The 23,207-nt window shown below is 41.5% G+C and overlaps 1 protein-coding gene and 1 long non-coding RNA gene across 4 annotated transcripts in view; one reads left to right on the forward strand and one right to left on the reverse strand.

Moving 5' to 3' along the window:
- The first annotated feature begins 3,091 nt into the window (after positions 1-3,091).
- CPA6 (carboxypeptidase A6) overlaps positions 3,092-23,207 on the forward strand; it is a 349,273-nt gene continuing 329,157 nt past the window's right edge. Inside the window, exon 1 of one of the 3 annotated variants that reach the window (XM_049633669.1) lies at positions 3,092-3,890. In XM_049633669.1, the coding sequence (XP_049489626.1) occupies positions 3,775-3,890 (116 nt within the window). In that variant the 5' untranslated portion in view covers positions 3,092-3,774. The remainder of the gene's footprint in view (positions 3,891-23,207) is intronic. The other 2 variants (XM_049633668.1, XM_049633670.1) reach the window with 2 other exon arrangements.
- On the reverse strand, positions 21,063-22,148 carry LOC125924853 (uncharacterized). Its single transcript, XR_007458600.1, has 2 exons — positions 22,052-22,148; positions 21,063-21,554 (listed from the first exon to the last, which is right to left on the reverse strand). It is a non-coding gene; the product is annotated as an uncharacterized LOC125924853 (long non-coding RNA).

Genomic DNA, 23,207 nt, shown 5'->3' on the forward strand with positions numbered 1-23,207 from the left:
TCAGTCATAAAAAGGAATTAAATCTTAACATTTGCAACAACACGGATGGAGCCAGAGAATATGGTGCTAAGTGAAATAAGTCAGTCAGAGAAAGACAAATACCATATGATTTCACTTGTATGTGGAATTTTAGAAACAAAACAAACAAGTAACGGGGGGGGGGGGGTGGGAGAAAGACACACCGAGAAATACACTCTTAACTGTAGAGAACAAACTAATGGTTACCAGAGCAGAGGTGGGTAGGAGGATGTTTGAAACAGGTGATGGGGATTAAAGAGTACACTTATCATGATGAGCACTATGTATAGAATTATTGAATCACTGTATTATGCCCCTAATATACCATTAATAGAACACTGTATGTTAACTAACTAGAATTTAAATTAAAAACTTAATAAAGAAAAAAAAGAAAATGAAACCCTAACTTGAAAAGATATATGCACTCCCATGTTCAATGCAACATTAATTACAACGGTCAAGACACAGAAAAAACCAAAATGTCTGTCAATAGATGAATGGATAAAGAAGATGTGGTATATACATACATATATATATACAACAGTAATAACCATAAAAAAAGAGTGAAATCTCGCCATTTATGACAACGTGGATGAACCCAAAGGGTATTATGCTTAGTGAAATAAGTCAGACCGAGAAAGACAAATACTGTATGATTTCACTTATGTGTGGAATTTAAACAACAAAACAAAACCAGACTCAGATAAACAAAACAGAATGATGGTTTCCAGAGGAGAGGAAGATTTGGAGGTGGAGGGAGGGGGGTGAATAGGTGAAGGGGAACAAGAGGTATAAACTTCTAGTTATAAAATAAATAAGCTACGGCAATAATAATGTACAGCATAGGGGATATAGTCAATGTCGTATTAGGTTTCTGTGGTGACAGATGGTAACTGGACTAATTGTGGTCACTATTTCATAATATATATAGATGTTGAATCACTATGTTATACATATGAAACTAAAATAATGTTGTGTGCTAACTACACTTCAATAAAAAAAACTTATCTAATCATGGACAACAATGCACCCAAATCAAGAATGACATTTTCTTTTCCAACTGTAGTTTCCTTTTGCTTCTCTGTAGGGTAGTATTTCTTTTTAAAACATTTCACTCTTCCACTAAAATATGACAAAGGCGTAGTCAATAAATAGAAATTCTCATCTTTCCATGTCCAAATCTCTAACTGGTTTAATAATTCACTCCCTCTCAGTGCCTAAAAAATGGGGCTTTTATCTTTGAATCTATCTGTAAAGCCATTCTCTTCCCCTCCCACTTGCTAAATGGACTCCATTTATCACTCATTTTATGGGAGCTTATCTAATCCAGGAGAAGTTTGATCAGATAACCTGGTCCTTAGAAAACCAGAGGAAGATTGCTAGGAATGACTTCTATTGTTTGAGAATTTCTCTTTGATCTGAAATTTTTAGGAAGGCCACAGGATGTCTCCAGGGTCTCTTGCATTTTTGATGGTCCAGGAAATGATTACCCTGATCTCAGAGTCTGCAGAGTCTTTGCTGAACGTGCTCACTGGATTAATCCTTCAGAATGATTTGAGGATGAGCTTAATCCCCAGTCAGAGACCGAACATTCCTAGTTTAATGTTGTGATATAATATGACAGATTTATACATTGTTCTGACATAATGAAATGCAAAGGAATGAAGTGTTTTATTTACAAAATAACCTCTTATTTCCACAGTTCATTCATAGTTACACAGGCTTTCTTGACCTTGTCACAATGGCCCCAGGAAGCATCGCCATGAACCTTGCAGAACAGCCTGACCACTTTACAAAGACCAGAGCATTGGGCCAGAAAGTCATGAGGGAAGGAAACAACAACATAAACAAACAAGAAACAAAACCAGGAGACCTGGGACCATGCACTCCTCAAGAGCCTCCATCCTTTCCTCTGTGTGGATACAGAAGTCACAGAGTAAATGTTGAATGAATCCCTTCTCAGGTTCATCATTCACTCAACAAACATTGCTGATCATTGCTTCAGCAAACATTGTGTTCTCTCTAGGAGATATAAGGAAGTGCGTACAAAGATGAAAGGGGTACCGTTCTACACTCAAGGAGAAGGCAGCCTCGAGAGAGAACGAGGCAAATACTTCAATTCAATGTACTGTACCCTACAGTAGAAAACATACAGGCATTAGAGAGGGGGTCACAGAGAAGAGATTAAACTAATCCTGGGGTAGTTAAGAAAGCCTTAGAGAATCATTTTAACTGAAAATCATTTCAGCTGTGTTCTAAACCAAACTCCTGTGAGTTTGGTTCAACTCCCCATGTAGAGACCATGGGGAAAGATTGGGTACTTTGTCTTCTAAACAGTGTTCTGGCTATAATATTAGAGGGTACAGAATCCTTGGCTATGACTCTTCAGGAAATTTGGAAAGTGTTTGAGTGAGTGTATAGAGAGACACTGATTCCCACTCTCTTCCAGAGTAGTACAGGGCCTTGGCATGGGGAATAACAGGAGTCACTCTAGATAACGCCGTTCTTATTTACTAGAGCAAAGTACGTGCCCCCAGATGGGTTTTCTGGTATATCTGGGTAGGAGCAAGTGGATAAAAAAAAAGAAATGCCTTTTTCATCATCAAAGGTTTTTATTCCCACCTAGTTTTGAGAGAGAGGAGAAAAAGCAGACCTCATTCTCAAGTACAGCTCTGCTCAAAATGTGGTGGAAACATCAGCAGCATGAGCATCACCTGAAAGCTTGTTAGAAATGCAGAATCTCAGGCCCCAGGCCCAGACTACTGCATCAGAGGCTGCAGTTTAACAATCCACAGGTGATTTGATTTCTATGCCTGTTAAAGTTTGAGAAGCTCCACTCTAGACCAACGTGGTGGTTGAACACTGCAATCACCTGAGGAGGCTTTTAAATTACTGATCCCACCCCCCAGGAGTTCTGATTTAAATGGTCTGGCTTCCTAAATGATTCCAAATGTGAGAGAAGGTAGTAAAGCACGTGGAAGCCTCCTGTTCCCTATAAGAACCTCTGAAATCGCGGCGGGTCTGGGTGCTGCTGACGGGGAGTGGGTAGGAAGAGCTTCCTGAAGCCCAGCGAAGCGGCTGCCTCTTCATACAGGTAGGAGCCGGGACCAGGCTGTCTGTTCAGGTTCAGGGGCTGGGCTTACCCTTGGGCACGAACTCGTTAGGGCTATTCACCAGGCACTTCAGTATGTGGAATCCATGTAGAAATTTGTTATGGTAGATCAAAACCTTAAGCCTGGAATGTTCTACGTATGCCTACGTGTTTAGCTCATCCTCGGGCAAATCATTTGCATTCAGAGGAGGGTCCTGCGCTGTGGAAGGTAATAGAAAGGGAAAGGTCCGAGAAAAGCCAGGGGCCTAAAGCTGTCAAGCAAGAGACAAATAAAAAACCAGAGAGGAGTTACTCAAAGGATGCAGCACCCAGGGAACCCCAGCCATGAGTCAGCACAGGGGAGGCCCAGCCCCTTCTAGGGGAGCCTGATTGAGGATCAGGCTCAGCTGCTGGGCTGGGCAGTGCGTGCTGCTGCTTCTCGTCCCAAGACTAAGTCTTAATAGCAACTTCCCTTCCTCGGCTGCTTAGACTTTTTTTCACCCCTGTGGCTGGAAAGAAGTGTCACATTTTACTCTTAGCTCTCTCCCCCCACCCCCTCCCAGAGAGCATTTGCCCATGGGGGGCGGGGGGACGCGGCACTGTGAGCTCCCTCCAGCCTCGGGTGACTGCTGTAAGTAACTTTCAGCTCCTCTCCTTGTAACACCATGACGTTCCTCCGGAAGCCTAGGAGCCGGACAGCTGCTTTTCTGCCTCTCTCCCTGCTCTTTTTGAAGATTCTGCAACCAGGGCACAGCCACCTTTATAGCAACCGCTACGCTGGGTGAGTGGAGCGACTTTCATTCCCTATATGGCTTTTAGTTGGAGGAGGGGGCTGATTTGCTCCTGAACGTGCCTCACTTTTTTCCCCACGTCTGTGGTTTCTGTGTGAATCTGTACACTTTCCTGGTCACCTAACGTAAAATGTGCGTGCAGCTCCCGGCTCTTGGGTTTAGCTCACTGAGAGAATGTGACGGTCCCAACTGTAGCTTTTCATACTTCTGATAGTGTGCCAGCCTGTGGCCCGCAGTTGAATGAGATTCTGTCCTTGGAGGAGCCATGGCCAGTATTTGCGGTGTTTGCCTTGGTTGATGCTCCGTAGGAAAGATGCTGTTGTTTCATGTGAACTATGACCTGAAAATGAAGACTTCTTCAGAATTGTACACAGGAGTGGTTGAAACTCCATAGTGATTGAGAACGGTGTGCGAGAGTGCGCGAGAGTGTACGGGCGTACTTGCTAACTTACGGAGTAGTTACCAGGTCTTCAAATCTGAACAATGCAAATGAGCCAACTCAAAATAAGCAGAATAAAAGTAGCCAATTGTGAAGCTATCGTATTTTTCTCAAGGGAGGAACTTAAACGGGGAAAACAATGAGGTACCTCCCCACCCCCACACAGGTTAGGGTACTTCATGTTTGCCTCTCATAAGGAGGCCCAGGGCTGCGTATAAAGCAGTGTGACTATGCACTTTATTCTGAAGGCTTGCTGTGGAATAAACGGCAAGCGCTTTGCTCCTATTTGCAGGGGGGTGGTTCTTTGAATCTGGAAGTTAGGGCATTGCTGCATTTTTAAAGCAGGAATGAACCTTCGATGGCTCACCTAGTTCAATTGCATTTTACAGAGGAGGAAAACCAGGATCTTTGACCCAATCCTTCAATAACTACCAGTTGAGGAAAGTTTTTCACCTGGATGTGGACTAGGACCAGGTAGTGCCTGGGATCTTAAGGCAAAGTTGTTTTTAACAGGAATGGTGTAAAGAAGAGTTCAGAAGTATGACCCTGAGAAAGCAAATGTTTCCCTTGCTCAAAGAATCTAAGCACTGCCTTCACGGTGTCTCCTGAATACAGTGCTTGCAGAGGAAAGTTCAGAAAAGCTGTCCTTCATTTTAGGGGGTGGAGGCATTGGCTGAGATAAGGACTATAGATAACTCAATCCCCAGTTTTTACACCAGGGTGTTCCCGGGAGGCACAGAAAGCCATGAACATCTGAAGGCTGCTTTCCAGACTCCTAGACACATGGTACAGGCTTTACATTCTGTAGTGTCATTGCCCTTGGAGATCTGGGCAAGGGAACCATGTTTAATGACTGGTGGTACAGGCCCGGCTGTAGAATTTACCGACTCTCCAGGCTGGTGTCAGACCAGGTGATAATCTATCTTGGGGCCTGTGTGACCTAGGATTGCTTCTCCATTCAGCTGTGGCCCTGTTCTTGATTATCTCAGTTATGTGGTGTTGACCAAGTTCCCAGACCTGCTTCAGCGGAGCAGGTGTGTGCACTTCCCTAAGTGACGCTTAGAGGAAATGACTCCAATAGTGGAGACCTGGCTTTAGGGTTTGCTACCACTGGAACCTTTCTGGAGGAAGCTGAACTACCTTGTCTATTCTGCAGTGAAAGCCTCAGTTGCTGTTTTCCCTTTGGCTGCTATGTAAGTTAGTCCCAAATGTATAAATTACCAAATGTCTGAAAGTTGGAGGAAAAAGCTGAAACACTCAAAACTGAAAGTAGCCTTGTCCATCACTGTGGAAGCCTAGAGTTGCTGTAAAACCAGGAGTGTCTCCGAACACTCCCATCAAAAATGGGTTTTAACTTTGCTTTATTCTCATTCTCTCCTTACCAAAGACAGAAATGCCACTTTGGTTTGGGATTATTTTGCTTTATTTACTCAGGAACTACTTTGTGCAAGTCTAGCTCTTCCGCAAATAAAAACCTGATGAAGGTGCACCTGGGTGGCCAGTCTGTTAAGCTGTCTCTTGACCTTGGCTCCAGTCAGGGTCTCACCGTCATGAAATTGAGCCTCGCGTCCTGCTTGGATTCTCCCTCCCTCTCGCAATACTTTTTTTTTTTTTTTTTTTTTTAAAAACACTAAAAAACCTGATGGATGACCTGGTGGAATAGTTAAGCCCCTATGAGGGGCTCGAACTCCCAAATTGTGAGATCATGACCTGAGCTGAGATCGAGAGTCAGGTGCTTAACCAACTGTGCTACCTAGGCACCCCTGGAGCACCCCTATTTCTTGAATGTTAGTAAATCATTTTTGTATGTCTTGGTTGAATCTAATAAGCAATTATCATTTGTGGGACTCTCTACCTGAATAAAACAGAACACTCCAGGCAGACCAGCATGCTTCCTGAGTGCAGCTAATGAGCTCAGTCCTCTTTCTACATAAACTATTAACAGTTGTGTAATGCCAATTGTATAATGCTTAGTAAGTGGCAAATTGAATCATCTGGGGGTGGGGGAGGAATTAGACCAGGAAAACTTGACAAAAGTTAATACCTTTTTAGAGAGCTGTATTACATATTTACAAGAGAAATCTTAATATGTAGAAAAAGAATGAAGCCAAGTACACAAATTTCAAATGGTATTGATGGATACTGTCAGAAGACTTCAGGGATTACAAATCCATAGTCGAACATCTCTGTCTTTAACACCAGTCAGTGGGATTCCTACACAAGCAACACTGCTTTTTTTTTTTTTTTCTCCTTGCCATGAATTCCTGGAAGCAGACTTCTTGGTTCTGTGATTATATCTGAAGCAAAAAAACAAGTATCTTGTGCATCACCTGAAATCTGTGCGCATGTGTGCGTATACTCTAAGACCACGAAACAAATTCTGGAAATGGTGTAAAATCAAAGTGGGTATGATTTTTTTTTTTTTCAACGTTTTTTATTTTTTATTTTTGGGATGAGAGAGACAGAGCATGAACGGGGGAGGGGCAGAGAGAGAGGGAGACACAGAATCAGAAACAGGCTCCAGGCCCCGAGCCATCAGCCCAGAGCCATCAGCCCAGAGCCTGACGCGGGGCTCGAACTCACAGACTGCGAGATCGTGACCTGGTTGAAGTCGGACGCTTAACCAACTGTGCCACCCAGGCGCCCCAAAGTGGGTATGATTTTAAGAACTACAGTATCTTCTTCGTGCCAGTCAATGAGCGTAACGTTTAAAAGTCCAGAAGTTGAACTGCCTGGGTTTCCATTTCTGCTTTGCCACTGTTAGTAGCTCTGTTACCTGGGGGCAAGCTCCTTAACCTCTCTGACCCTCCGTTTCCTTATCTGGGATAATGGAGATGATCGGAGAACCTTCCTCAAATTGTGAGGATTGAATGCAGTAGGAGGTTATTGTATGGTTCTTGACACTAAGTTAACAGGGTAATAAAGTAGCTAATACTTTCCAATACTTTATCAACTGTTTTAAAAATTTCTGAACAACCTCATGTAATTCTGGGTATCCCTGTTTTCCAGATAAGCTAAATGAGGTACAGACTGGGTAAAACCCAAGTTCAGAGCTAACTAACCCAAAGTCACTATACGAGCAGAGATCGGATTCTAACCCAGCTGGGCGTGACCTGACAAGCTCTATTTCACACTATCCCCTGTCTAGATACAGGGGAGGGAGAGGGAAAGAACTGCTCTTAAGGAAAACTGAAGGTTTAACCTTGTTTGGGGAACTGCTGGTTTCAGGATAAGGTGTGGATTATGTAGATAAGAACCACAACTAAACCTTCAGTTTTATCTAGGGTGAGGAGTCACTGATGTCTACCTGCTTTTCTAATAAGGGATAGGAAATGGAAGATGAAGGAATTTTAGATGGTCACTACAAAGCACAGAAAGTAGCCAGGGATGTGTGCCTTCCTTCAAGTAATACCTTGTGCCAAGAACCGTGACCAACAAAGTCCATGCTGATGGTCTTCAGCTTAGTAAAGAAAATCGCCCCACACACAACCTTAGTAGACCATGTATAAATGTTGTATGGGATGATCAGACTATAAGTATTGAAGTAATCTCTGAACCGAGAAGGGAGGACTAGAAATCTCTTCCAGGCCTTGCCTATTTCTGGTCCCCCAGCCCTGCTATAGCTCAGCTGGGGAGGAGAGAGCATATGTCCTGCTGCCAAGATCTTGAACCCACTGGTATTGATCTGCCTGCCAAGACCTCACACACTCCTTCCTCATTCTGCCCTGCCCATCTTGAAGACCCCTGTCTCTGTGTGGTTATTTCCCCTCTTAGGGGAGCAGCTTCAAGGACTAAGTATCTTTCCCATGACCATAGGTACATGTGTGCAGGACTGGTTCCAGCCCACTAGCCAGCTGGTGCATTCTGCTTAGGGTCCATGCTATACCCACATACCCAGCCCCAACCCTGTTGTCCCCACTGCCACCCCCCACCCTAGTAACTTGTCAACTTCACTAGTCCTTCATGGACATAGGATCTGGAGATGGAAGACTTGAAGGAAATAAAGGGGTGGTAGTGGTTGTTTTAAAGCCATTTGGTCCTTGAAATGCTATAAGCAAGGAGGTTCCCAATTGGGATGTGACTTATTGAAGAGATAACTGAGAAATCCAGTGACTCAGTAGCATAGATTGAATTTCAGAGGCCTTGTATTTTCCACCTTACCTCTCTGGTTATTCCCCTAAATGTCTCAACAGCACAGCTTTTTATTCTTAACCCTGGATGGTGGCTTCATTTTAATGTCCTTAACTTCCAGAAACTTGGGGCTAGAGTTGGAGATCAAATTGATTGTGCGAATCTGAGTCCTCCTCTGTTGGCAGTTAAAGCTCTTTTCTGGTAGGATGGTCAGAAATCCTGATTTGCCCAAGACTGGCAATCTGCTGTTCTGGCCTGGTAATTGGCAATGCCCCATTTCAGTCTGAGCAGGGTCCTTATTTGGATGGTAAATCATGGGTTCAGCCTTCTTATTCACTATATTTGCCTTTTTAATGAGCTTTACTTCATGTCCTCAACTATTCAGAGAGCAAATTTAGCTCCTTATATTCCTATAAAAAGTATCCTACTTGTCCTTGCCTCTCCTTTGCAACAGCTACCAGTTGTGTTCAGGATTTCCTTATCTCCACCTAGATTAAGGTAGTTTTCTCCTGATCTACCTTTATGTAGTCCATTATCACACTGATGATCTTCCTAAAATAAGACTGTGTTCCTCTTTTAGTCCAAGATCTACTGTGGCTCCCTGTTGCCAACCACATCAAATCTAGAATCCCTTGCCTGGCCTTCAAGGCCTCTGTGTCAGTCTCTCTGGTCCTCTTGTCTTGATTTCACTCTTCCTCAGCCTCGAGACTCCTCTATATCAGGTCAGAGAAATAGCTTCAGCATTGCTTCATCCTTAAAACAGGTAGGCTCCATTCATCATGAGGGCCTAAAGCAAGAATGAGCCATCTCAGATCATGAATGATAGATTGAAATGTGTGTGATACAGATTTGGGGCATTAGGAATTAAGGATGTACAGTAGGTTTTAAGGCTGGTTTTGAACCTATTCTTCACAAGTCAGCATGTGGCCAATAAAATAGTTCTTCAGTATTCTCTGGAAGTTCCTTTGAGTTCTTGGCCCTTATAAACGGGAGAATAACTTTAGTTTTCCTTCTGCATTAGATCAAAGTGCAACTTGTAGGTGCTGGTTATCAGCTGTTTATACCCAAAGCTTTATTCCCTGCAGTCTCCTCTGTGTGTTGAGGCCTCTTGCTTTGCTTGCAATGCTGCAGGTCTCTATTCCTCTGACCTGAGCTCCCCATGGAGTACTGCCTGTCTGGGATCTGCATTCCCTCTGTCACTGAGCTAGTAGAAAGAGAAGTGTTTTATGTGCTTCTGGACCACTTTCTCCTTGGAGCCCAATCTGATAATGGAGCCTTTATTGTATGGCACCCAGATACATTCTGGGTAATACCATTAAGCATAATCACTTCCACTCCCTGAAAAGCAAGGAAGGAGGTTACTATTTCAGAACTTCAGTCTATATTGTAAAAGCTACATAAAGCATTAAATTTTTTGCCTGTGTAAATGGAACCGCTGATCAGAGAATGTATCGTGACTTGTTATGTTCATTATGAGCACTCAGATGACTGGTTTATAGGATTAGAATTTGCATTGCCAAACATCCCTGACCAATTTGCCTCTGGGCATCAGCTTCTTAGGATAAAGTAGAATGTAAACTATGAAGTTTTCAGGTAGTTCTGGGTAGTAAATTTCATAAATGATTTTACTAAAAGTTCAAGCAAACTTCTAAGTGGCTGTCTTAGGCAAAATTACTGTTTGTTTTTTTTTTTCTCCATGTACTTTGAAAATAGTAAAATATTATCTGTTATTGAGGATACTGTTGAGTTGTAGGCTTCTTTTTCTATAACCCCAAATCTCGATGGTTTAAACAAGAAATTTCTTCTTTAGAAATCCATGCAGGTATAGTTAGTGGTACCAGAGAACTAGGCTCTCTGTCCTGTCTCTCTGCCATGCTCAACACTCCCAAGTGTGATTCAGTGAATCTTCTAGCTCTTGGAGTCCAGCCAGCAGGCCCATAGAAAGGGTCAGTCACTCTCCTTTAAGACAACAGTCCTTTAATGTCCCTCCCTACTGGCCACAGTTGATTAGAGGCCTTTGGCTGCATAGAAGACTATGAAATAATGGCTGGAGGTGGAGAAGGGGGGTGTTGGGGAGAACACACTAGGAAATCAGCATCTCTCCATGGTCACCCTGATACTTAATAACTACCTACCCATTTTCCCTTCTACTTGGTTCTTCTAAAGTAGTGTATCCAGATGGGCTTCTATAATTCTGTACTTCACGTGGATTCAAAATGTGCATTTTTATTCTGTAAATGGTTTTGAAGTCAGTGTCAGAACTGAAAGAGACCACAAAATAAGAGCTCAGTCCCCTTACTGAATATGTGAAGAAGCCCAGCTTCAAAATAAGATTTGCAGAGCTGGGCGGGACTTGTAGCATTCCTAACTGTTAAACAGTTTGGTGAATCCAGAAATCTTAGTCTTCCCTATTCCCTAGGGTTATTGGGGATGAAGTAAAGGGATTTGGCAAGGCCGAGAAGTGCTTAATGAGGGAGGATTTCATTTCATTTCCATAAATACTTGTAGTGTATCTGGCCCTCTGCTCATCTGGGACTACAGATAAAGGAGCAGTTCATGTGCATGGCGTAATGAGTAACTTGGGCAAGTAAACAATTCAACTCTGGCATCACTGTGCCCACAGACAAAACTGTGCTGACCAAGTACAGGAGAGGGTCACTTAATCTAGGACAAAGAGTGGAGAAAGTCAAAAAAGGCTCTTTGGCTGTGAGAGGAGTTAAGATAATCTGGAATCAAAGTCAATTATTAAATATGCAAGATATTTTACATTTTTCTTTTGAATGATTGGGAGTCCAAGGACCTGGCTCTCCTCTCGGTCATAAAGAACAAATAGAAATTAGGTTAAGGCTTTTGAGGCATTGAGAATATATTTCCTGTGCAAAGAACTACAGGTGAGCATTCAGTCCAAGTCTAGAAAATCAGAGTAATTATGGCCAAAATGCCATTTCTCTGGGAGGGAGGAGAGGTGAGGTAAGCCTTCAAGGTCATGAAACCCTTTATGTCCCATAATATGGAGTTCTGGTTTCTCCCAAAGATGACAGGGTGCTAATCAAGAGTTTTACAAAGGAAATTTAGAGGACTTTTTTTCTTCCTCCTGAAGAAAGCTCCCTCTGCCATCATTGAGAAGGGAAGACTTGAAAGCTAAAGATTTGGAGCCAAAAGAATGGATATCCTAGTAACCACAGCAATACGTGGCAGAGCCTGGCTTCTGACAGTAATCAAAAGGAAAGGAGGGAACCAATTAAGTAATTACATAGTTTTCACAATTGGGTAACTAAAGGAGATAAGCAGAAATAGTGTAAAATGATCCTTAGGATTGGGTAACAGAACTGAGCTCTTTGCAGAGAAGGTAAGTACTTCAGCTCTGTAGTTTGAGGTAACTATAAAGTGCCCAACTGAATAGATGGCTCTGAAGCTCAAGAGCTCTCTAGGCTGTGGAATATATGCCAGTAACTTATGTATAAATATAATTTCTTAACCACAAGTGTATAACGGAACATCTAGGAAGCACTCATTACATGAAGAACAAAGTGCCAAAACCAAGGTGGAACCAGGTAGTAGGGTTGAGGGGTGGGACAGCCAGTCAGAGAAACGAAATAGAAAGGCCAATAAAGAAACCCAGGGAAATATTCTAGAAAGGTGAGGCCAGTCACATTAAATACAACAAAGCAGTATCCATTGGCTTGGCCATTAAAGACCTCAAATCGTGTTCTCCTTAGAGGTGCTCTTGGTGGAATGAATGGTGAGGGAAATCCAGAGCATAAGTTGAGGAACAAATGGTATGTGAGAAAATCAGGGAGTGTAGACTGTAATTTCAAGAAGCCTATCCATGAAGTGGGAAGTGGGAGTAGAGACTTGACAACTAGTGGAACGGGTTTTGTTCCTGCTTTTACTAAAGGTAGGGGAGTATGTCCATGTTTCATGTCAGGTGGTAGGAATGAGAAGAGAAACACTGTACATAAGAAATGGAGTTGGGTCTCCTCTACACTGGGTTAGCTGGCTTCTTTCCTCTTCTTTTTTTTTTTTTTTTTTTTTTTTTAAGTCCTGGTCCTATGAAGACCTAAATGACCTGATAAAAGATTGTTTTGTTTTTTAAATTTAAATTTTATAGTGCAGAGCATTCCCATACACCCTTTACCCAGTGTCCTCTGTTAACATATTACAAAATGAAGTACTTTGTAAATTGGGATATAAACTAGGGTATTAAGTAAAGTGTCTAATACTAGTTGGAAAGGCTCTCATGTAGGTAACCAGTTATAAAATTGATTCATCTTCTTGGGACTGAAAGATCTGTGAGAATATCTCCATGTCATCTTAGCCAAAAAATGGGGCTCCTTTCTCCCTCTTCCTGTCAGTTACCTAAGAATTGGAGGTCCTCTTCCATCGTTTCAGTCCTTCCATCCTTCCTCCTCCCACTAGGCTTAGCAAGTACCAGCGATACCAATGATGCCTTATTCCTTATCCCCAAGGAGGGTTAGAAGTACTCAAAGTAGAGTGAGCAGCAGGGTCTGTTTCTTGAGGGCTGAGATTTTAGTCCAATGATGTGAATGGATCATGAAAATGTGACTGTATCAGATGGACCACCCTCTTCCTGCTCTTTCTGGACCTTTAACATACACATTGTATTTTGTTTTTCTGTTTGTTTCAAGTTTATCTTTCTAAAGACCCAGATGGCGTGAGTGGGGGGAAGGACAGAGAGGGAGGAGAGAATCCTAAGCAGGCTCTGTGCTATAAGCACAGAGCCCAACATGGGGCTCAAACTCTCAAAACTGCGATATCATGACTTGAGTGAAACTGTGAGTCAGATGCTTAAGCAACTGAGCCACCCAGGTGGCTTTTCTATTTTTATAGAAGGCACTTCAGCCTTCTATTGCCAACTGCTAAATGATAGAATGTGTGGTACCATAGAGGTTTCCTCAGCAGATGCTTATTTTTGCACTTCACCTGTGACCACTTGTACTTGTGACCTCATTTGCCATGTTTTCACATCCCCTATCTACCTTCTAGGTTTTCTTATCTAATTCATGAATCCTCTAAATGTCTAAGTTCCCACTTGAGATTTTTGTGAATGTAATGAAGACACAGTTTGTAGTATGATAGGCTGTAATAAGACCCTAACCATATCAGTCCTTTTTCCATGGAAGGTACGTGTAGATGATGTGATTGCAATTTACTTGGCATCAAAATTACTAAACATATGGAAGTTTAGAGGCATTTGGGACAAGCCTGTGTAGCAAGATGTTTAGAGTAAGAAACTTGCTGAAAAAATTTATTCTATGCCCTTGACTTACAGGACAGAAAAGCAGGACACGGGGAACTGGACTCCCCTGTGTGAATTTTCAGGTCTCTGTCAGTAAAAGGGGAATGACTGCAAATGACAAGTAGAAAATCATCTTAATAGACCATTGGATAGAAAAACTACTTCTGCGTTTCAGAGAGAAATACAGCCTGCCTGGCTTCCTTTGCCTAAAATGAGGGTTTTCATCCCCTCAGAACTTACTTTGCCTTCATAACCGTTCTTGTAAAACCTCCCCAGTTAATTCAAGCCCTTACTCTACTTCACCTCCCTTCCTCCCATCCTGGACCCCAAACCTTTTGCTAATAAGAGCAGAGATGCATAGCATTACTGAGGAGATGGAGGTGATGTGGGTGTAGAGCCTGAGTTCTCTCAGCTTCCATCCTCTCTAACTCAAACCACATAGGTCCCTGTCCCACCTCTTTCCAAGACCATTTCTGTTATTCAGTCAACACTGTTTTTTCAAAGTATAGTTGACAGTGCCATTAACTTCAGGTGTACAACATCGTGATTTGGCAAGTTGACACCTTAAGCTCTGCTCTTCAGAGCAAGTGTAGCTACCATCTGTCGCTGTACAATGTTGTTACAATATCATGAACTATTTCCCTATGCTGTGCGTGTCATCCCAGTGACTTCTTTATTCCATACCAGAAGCCTCCAGAAGCCTTGCCCTTTCACTCATAGTGCCCATCCCCCACCCCTCCCTTCTGGCCATCATCAGTGTGTCCTCTGTATCTGAATCTGTTTCTGTTCTGTTTTTTAGATTCCAATGCATAAGTGAAATCAGCTTTTTTCCTCTAACTTCTTTCACTTAGCATAATAACCTTAGGGCCATCCATGTTGTTGTGAATGGCAGGATTTCCTTTTTTTTTTTTTTTTTTTTTTTTGACAAATATTCCTGTGTGTGTACAGATCACATCTTCATGCACAATGGGGTTGTTTCCATATCTGGTCTATTCTGAATGTTGTAATAAGTACAGGGGTACATCTATCTCCTTAGTATATTCCTTTTCTTTGAGTAGATCTCTAGAAGAATTACTGGGTCATACGGTATTTCTATTTTCTGAGAACCCTCCATAGTTTCTGAAAACTATGGTGCATAGCTATTCCAGTGTACATTCCCACCAATAGCACATGAGGGTTCCCTTTTCTCCACACTCGCACCGACACTTGTTACATCTTTTTGATTTTTAGCCATCCTGATAAGTGTGGGGTGAGCTCTCAATGTGATTTTGATCTGCATTTCCCTGATTAGTCATGTTGAGCATCTTCTTATTTGTCTGTTGGCTACCTATAGGTCATCTTTGGAGAACTGTATATCTAGGTTCTCTGCCTATTTTTAATCGGATTATTCTGGGATAATCCCAGCACCAAGTGGGCACGGTTGCAACTGAGCTATTGATGGTTAGTACTTTTTTTTTTCTTTCTGCTCCTCCCCCTTCAAATAACCCTCTATTTCCTTTTTCTTTATCTCCAAAGATGACCCAGATTATCCTGGGATTCTGTGGAGTTGTATTCTCAATGGGTTACTATCTAAAATACATAATGGGAAGAGATCACATGCAAGTTTCTTCCCCCATTCAGTAGGTTGCCTTCTCCTGTTGATGGTTTCCTTTGCTGCACTAAGCATTTCATTTTGGTGGAGTCCTAATAGTTTTTGCTCTTGTTTCCCTTGTCTAAGGAGACTGATCTAGAAAAATACTGCTAAGGCTGACGTCAAAGAAATTACTGCCTAGGTTTTCTTCTAAGATTTTTATGGTTTTCAGGTCTCCTATTTAGGCCCTCAATCTATTTTTTGAGGGTGTGTGAGTGGAAGTGGTCCATTTCATTCTTTGTTAAATAGCTGACCAGATTTCCCAGCACCATTTGCTGAAGAGACCATCTTTTTCCCGTTGTATATTCTTTCCTCCTTTGTCTGTAGGCCATGTAAGTGTGGGTTTATTTCTGCGTTCTCTACTGTTGCTCTTGTCCATTTTTGCCCTAGTACCGTACAGTTTTGATTACTATAGTTTTGTAGTATATCTTGAAATCTGATCTTGTGATCTCTCCAGTTTTGTGTCCCTTTCCCCCCTCCCTGCCCAAGATTGCTTTGGCTATTTGGGTGTTCTGTGGTTCCATATAAACTTTAGTATTCTAGCTCTTTTAAACAAAGTATGTTGATAGGGATTGCACTGAATCCATAGATTGCTTTGGGTAGTATGGACACTTCTTAACAACGTTTTTCTAATTCATGAGCATGGAATATGTGTCTTTATTCAGTGGTAGTTTTTAGAGGACAGGTGTTTTACCTCTTGGACTAAATTTATTCTAGGGGTTTTGTTTGATACTAGTCAACACTGAGTGCCAACCATGTGCCCAGTACTATTTTAAAACCTAAGAACACAGAAATCTAGGTGCTGGGAATGACAGCACTGCTTTAGGCACTAGTGAATAAATCCCTCCTGGATTTACATTCTAATTAGATGACAAAAAATTAAACCATAGTGCTAAGATAAAGATTATGAAGATAAAGCGTAGATCAGGGATAAAGAATGTCAAGAGAAAAGAATAAAAGCCTAGGAGCCATGTGAATATCTGAGGATAGAAATTTCCAGGCAGAGGAAATAGCAAATAGAAATGGCAAATAGCCTGTTTGCCATATATCCTTCGACATTGGTCCTCAGACAAGCAGCATCAGCATCACCTGGGAACTTAGAAATGCAGATTTTCATGTCACCCACTAATCCCCTCCCCCAACTCCCTGTGAGGAAACTCCTGGGGTGGGGGCATCTGGGTGGCTCAGTCAGTTAAGCTTCTGACTTTGGCTCAGGTCATGATCTCCCAGCTCGTGGGTTCAAGCCCAGCTTCAGGCTCTGTGCTGACCGTGCAGAGCCTGGAGTCTGCTTCAGAATCTGCCCCACATTAAAAAAAAAACAAAAAACTTCTGGGGTGGATCTAGCAATATGGGCTTTAACATATTGTAAGCGTAATGTTTGAGAACCCCTGTGGAAAACAAGCACCAAGTGGGCATGGCTGCAACTGAGCTATTGATGGTAGTAGTTACTTTTTTTTTTTTTCCCCCCTGCCCCTCCCTTTCAAATAACTCTTTCCTTTTTCTTTATACTGTAAAACCTTTCACAGTCCCTTCCACCTCTTCCTCTGTGACCCACAATTCTGGGTAATCCCTCCTTTTCCCTCCCTCTGGAGCCTGCCTGCCTTTCATGAGCCAGTTCAAACACTACTCCTCAGACAGGGGTTCCTTGATCCCACCAATCAGCTGTGATTGCTCCCCCTCAGTGATCCCATAGTACTTGATCTGTCCTTGAGTGCAATCACCAACAGACTGCTGGGTATTAGTAGCTTCTGGTGGGTGTCCTATCTTTCCTTTTCAAGGAAGAAAATTGTTGTACAAGCAAGTTGAAAATAAGGTGCTAGATTTCCTTTGTATTCTACCAGTCTCTAAATAGTATTTGGCATGTTCAGTAGAAGTTTAGGTGAATGGAAGGGGGTAGGAAAGGATTGGGGAAGGCAGGCAAGGAAGGAAACTAATAAATTTAGGAATTCAACTGCTGACATTTGCAGGCAGTTCTGCCAGACCAGATTTCATAATGATAAAGACAGTAGTGAGAAATAGAAACCATTTGCCCCCTCAGGGCTGCGGGGGGCGGGTGGGGGGGGAATGTGGGGATCTGGAGAGCTGCCACTTCTATGTACCTTTGCGTGATATTCCCCACTCCCCTGTCATTGTCTCCCTGTTCCATGCATTTCAGGTTATCACTCAAATGGTTACCCAATTTCGGTCACAGATATTTTGCTTCTCAGCCTCTTAAAATTTGTTTTTAACAGCATTGAATTTTAGGGAGATCTGAGGCCAAGCTGCTATTTCCTGTATAGTTGCCAGAATGGGCACCAGCTGGTCAACTTTTGTTAGCCATTGCCATTTTACCAAATTTAGAGAAGTAATCCTTGACTTTGTCATTTTATTCTCTAAGGAAAACCTGTGAACTCCTTTAAAATTACACAGGACTTCTAAGTCCTCAATTCATGTTGAGTTTAACCTCTTGAGTCTTTGAATTTTTGTGAACCAAAGGCCTTCCAATTTATCTCCGATTTTATGGTCCATGTATTTCCTTTTAGCTCCTCTTTGTCTAACTGCAGTAAGAATGTAAGTTTGCAGTTCCTATACGGTTACCCTGTTCAGATCTCCATATAAATTCTAAGCACCACAAAAAACCAAATGGCCCTGGAGAATACAGGTTGGCTTCCTTTAAAATAAGTCTAACAATTGGGCGCCTGGGTGGCTCAGTCTGTTGAGCGTCTGACTTGGGCTCAGGTCATGATCTTGCAGTTCGTGACTTCGAGCCCTGCATCGGGCTCTGTGCTGACAGCTCAGAGCCTGGAGCCTGCTTCAGACTTTGCGTCTCCCTCTCTCTCTGCCCCTTTCCTTCTTATGCGCTCGCTCTCGCGCGCGCGCTCGCTCTCTCTCTCTCTCTCTCTCTCTCTCTCTCTCAAAAGTGAATAAACGTTTAAAAAAAAAATTTTTTTTTGTTAATCTAACAATGAAAATTTGAACAGACAGAATTGATCAAATAGAGTGCCATGTGGTTCAAAGTGTCCTCAAATTTACAGCATTTAAGTGGAGTTCAGCATGCTTCGCATGGCAGTATTCAAGTTTTAGTAAAATCTGAATGTCTAGCTAGAAATTGTGAGGAAATTGGTCTCTGTGAGGATTTGTATCTGTCAAAGTCTGACTTGAGCTAAGGAGTTGTGGAAGAAGGAGATGAGGACCAACTGAGAAATGGTAAGAAGGTCCCAAAGTTGGAGAATTACCTTCCAGTTGTGAAAATGGTTTCTCTAGAAAACATGACCTGCCAAATGACTTGCCATCATCTTGGCCTTTGTGGGTGCATGTGTATGTGAAAAAGCATTTGTTTTTGTCCTTTAATGAAACTTCTCTATAGAACATCTACAGGATGAATAGCTTACCATGGGCCCAGCAACTAGTAGGTTGGTTCTTTCTAGAAAAGGCCTCTTTATGAGGGAAAAAAAGTTAAATGCTAAAATGGAATTACCAATTCAACCAACTCCCCAACTCCCCCATTAAGTATTTCTAAACCAGTGTAAAGATGCAAAACCAATATAATGGCCCAGTCTCATTTCTGTAACAGTAAGATTGCTATAAATAAAAAATGACTTAAATACTTAAAGGCTTTTATATTTAACACATGCCACTTATTTATAGGTTATTCAGATTCTGGTAAATGCATTGCATCGTGAAGTATTACTCCTAGCATTCTTCTCATAGTACAATGGAAATCAGTTCATTTCACCCCACCTAAAAATACCGGTTAACTTCAAAAAATAAAAACAAAAGCAGGGCCCATGACAATCATGCACCCTAAGTGGTAAGACGCGTAAACTCTCCTTACCTGCTATCGCTATGAAGGATAACATAGTCCTTAGTTTTTCAAATGGTAATTGGTATCTCTCAAACTTTGTGGAGCACCTTTATATTCTTAACCAACTGGTTTTAATTAGGCTGAGAAGCTTACAGTGGTGCCCATTTAAACCTTTGACTAAGGCTTGCATGCCTTTTTTTTTTTTTTTTTTTTTTTTTTTTTTTTTTTTTTGCCTTTAATAGAGGCAAATAATTGTTTTCTTCCCTGGTGTGTATTTTCCAGAATATCCCTTAACTTTCTCCAGAGGTCTCAGAATGCTCTTCAGTAGTACTTCTCACTTTGCACTGTAATTGTCTGTTACTTTTTTTTCCTTCCCGAGTAACCTATTCTTTGGGAATAAAGAACCTCTTAAGTTTGATCTCTACACAAACTGCCAATACCTGTAAGTTTTGTTACTTTTCTACCCACTGAAGTTGAACCACACTAAGGTACCAATATCCGTCTATCTGAAACAATTTCATATGGTTCAACCTAGTATAAGCTTTAATTGAGAACTTTTTTTCTTGCTGTGGAAATACTAGCAGTTTACATGCAGTTTTTCCATTGAAATACCAAGAATTCATCAAGTTTACAGTGTATTGCCAGAGCTTCTCAAACTTGGAGCAGGTGAATCCCCAGGGGATCTTAACATGCAGACTTGGCTTCAGGAAGACTGGGGTAAGGCCTGAGATTCTGCATTCCTAACAAGCTCCCAGGTGGGGCCCATGCTGTGGTTCATGGACCATGCTTAGAATAGCATGTTCTGGACTACAGTATGAGGAGTTGACATGTAAATTCTAGATCTGCTATCAGCTATCTGACTTGGTCACTTAATTTTTCTGGGCCTTTCTGTAACATAGAGAGATTCAGTTAAATGGTCTATTCCTTCCAAGTCCAAGGATCTGCTCAGATCCTATTTAAGTGACTAGAGTATACAGCATAAAGGTTAGGAGCCACCAGCTCAATCCTCAGCCTGGGGTTAAGCATCCCAGCTTTTCCACTTACTGTGTAACCTTAGAGAGTTACCTAATCTCTGTGCCTCATTTTCCTCATCTGTAAGACTGAACTAACATTAAATTTATACATGGAGTGTTTAGGACCGAGCCTAACACATAAACATAAGCTATTTTCAACACTAATATATCCTCTGTAGTGTCCTTTCTAGCAAGCTTTCCTAAGGGAATAACCTGAAATGTGAGTAAATACTTAGTGTATGGAAAGAGGTTTATCACCAATTTCGTCAAAACCTAGGAAGCTACATCTATTTTCAACAATATGAAAAGGGTTACTTAGAGTACATATTATGGAATGTGCCTATTATAAGGGTTCAAGATACAATTTGAAATGGTGAGAAAACAGGATGTAGGATTTCTTATCTGGTTAACTCGGGAGAAATGCCCTAAAATATTAAGTGATTGTTATGACCCAAGTAACAGTGTTACAGGTGACTTTTTTTCTTCCTATATTTATGAATTCTGTATGAAGTACGAACAACTTACATTCAGCAAAAAACTAATCTTTAACATGTGTAAATCTCCCCATCCCGCAACAATATAGTAAGGATTTCAGCTTCTGTTATGCCAAAACAGTTCCAGAAGCATTACAAATAAAAATCAGAAGTCAGTCACTTAACACAGCACTCAGTGCCAAACTAATGACTGAAAAGAAAAACGGACATGCTCATTTCTTAAGTTCTGAGCAAAAATGAGATGGTTGGGTATTGAAGCATTAAATGGCCAAAGCGGCTGCCTTGCTGAGTGTCAGAGATACCGAGGAAACTGGAAAACACAGGAGCAGGACTTGAGACTTTGCAGTTTAGAATAATGTCGGAAACAACCAGCATCGTAGTGGTATGTGTGTTTAAGTAGACTTTCAAATAGAAATTTGGTGGTCTCCATACCACACGGATTCAATTTGTATTTAGGTTTTCATTTAGAAGGTAACATAATGGGTCAGGAAAAACACATTTGAAGTGACTGGAGGGAAAATGCATTATACTTTTTAGATCTATTCCTTAGATGTATTTTTCCCAGACTGAGCTAGCCCATTCATATCTTGAGAAACTCAGGAAAAATACTTGCTAGTAGTCTTCTTAACCATCAGTTTCTCTTCAAAGCTGCCATGATCATAACTGGAACCTAGTCTAGGTTGAATGTCTTCTGATTTGCCAAAGAAGATTGGGGGCTATTTCATCTTGTCTCTGTAGGACATGGATTGAGAAAAGTTTGCATAAACTTTTCTATGCCACTGTCAGACAAAATTCCTCATCCTTAATTCATACTTTTCAGTACTTTGCGCTTCTCATGTTGTGAGTAGACCTCCTCTGATTTATGGATGTTTCTCTCCCTTCCCAGTAATCTCAACCTGAAAACTAGAAGAAAAAGAACGTCTGAATAAAAACTACTTTTCAATCACTGGCAAATCATTTTTCTTTGCCTCTCACTCCTGCATTCTAGAACCTTGATTAAAGGGATTTCTGCCTTTTAAAACCCAGGCGTTTTCTTAAAGAAAATTGGAAAGATTAGCTTTGCAGCTAACTTTGTGACTGATTGCAGTGTAACTCTGGGTAACAAATTGTCATACAGGAAAAAAATGGTCTAACACCTATCAACACTTTCTCATCCTTTAACTTCTGTGTATGTTTTATAATGTAGTGGTATTAAAGACATGTAGGTAAGTTAAGCACAGTAACCTGCCTTGTCCGTGGAAGTATGTTCCAAGACCTTCATTGGAGCCCTGAAACTGCAGATCGTACTGAACCCTTCATATACTAGACCTATTTTCCTGTATATAAATACCTATGCTAAAGGTAAACTTCCAAATTAAGTACAATAAGAAGTGGAAAATAAACCGAATTGAATTACATACACTGTAATAAAAGATGAATGCAGTCCCTCTCTAAACACTGTACTGTAATCACCCTTCTTGTAATGGGAGACCAACTGCCTCTGAGATAACTTGAAGTGGGGTCAATGACCCTGGGCATTGTGAAGTCACTATGAACACTACTGACCTTTCTGAGGATTTGTCAGGATTATCTGCTTCCAGACCAGTTGGTTGCAGGTAACTGAAAACAAGGATAAGGGGAGAGTACCATATGTAGAAACTATTGTGAGCATGCCCATTCATGGAGTTCTGAAAAATGATGGAATTTTGAGATCACCACTTTCAAGTCTGCCAACAAAAGCATAATACTGGAACCTATATTTATCAAATTCTCATTGAGCTCCTATATGTCCCAAGTTGTTCCAGATGTTAGGAATCCATAGGCCTAGGAATAAATAAGGTGGGCAAAGCCCCAATTCTTGTGAAGCCCGTAAAAGAGCTAGACTATGTACGAGTGAACAAAGAGGCATGATCTAAGATACTGTGACTTTCACTTACTCAATGTAGGTTTGTTAATTATCTGCTATGAGCCTAGCACTGTGCTAAGCATCCCACCAAAAAATGTGGTCCTTTCATTGTGTTTATACTCCACTTGAGGTGGCAGACCTTAATTACAACTGTGATATAAAGAAATATTAGGGTACTACCTATTCAGGGGAGGCGGGAACTAATAAGGCAGAAAGGTCTTTTTGAGGATGTTATTCAAGGCAGGGCTTTGAATGATGCTGACTTACTGAAGTAGCTTTATAGCAGAAGGTAGTTGGTAAGAGCTGTGCTGTCTCCAAGTAAGGGATAAGGAGCAAGGGGTCTCTGATGCTCCCACTGATCAGATTATTTTTAACTGTAGATTTAAAGAAGATTCTGGTCCAAAGACTGCTATCTAATACCTTAGGCCTTACAAAGTACTTGCAAACTCTCAGGTGTTCCACATCTACACTGGAATATAAGGAAGTGCTTTAAATCCTGTATATAAAAGCAACACAAGTGCCTTTTTTCTTTTAATTTTTAATGTTTATTTTTGAGAGGGGGAAGGGACAGAGGGACACACAGAATCCAAGGCAGGCTCCAGCCTCTGAGTTGTCAGTACAGAGCCTGATGTGGGGCTCAAAATTACGAACTGCAAGATCATATCCTGAGC

Source organism: Panthera uncia, chromosome F2 (genome assembly GCF_023721935.1).
Source record: "Panthera uncia isolate 11264 chromosome F2, Puncia_PCG_1.0, whole genome shotgun sequence".
NCBI classification, from domain to species: Eukaryota; Metazoa; Chordata; class Mammalia; order Carnivora; family Felidae; genus Panthera; species Panthera uncia.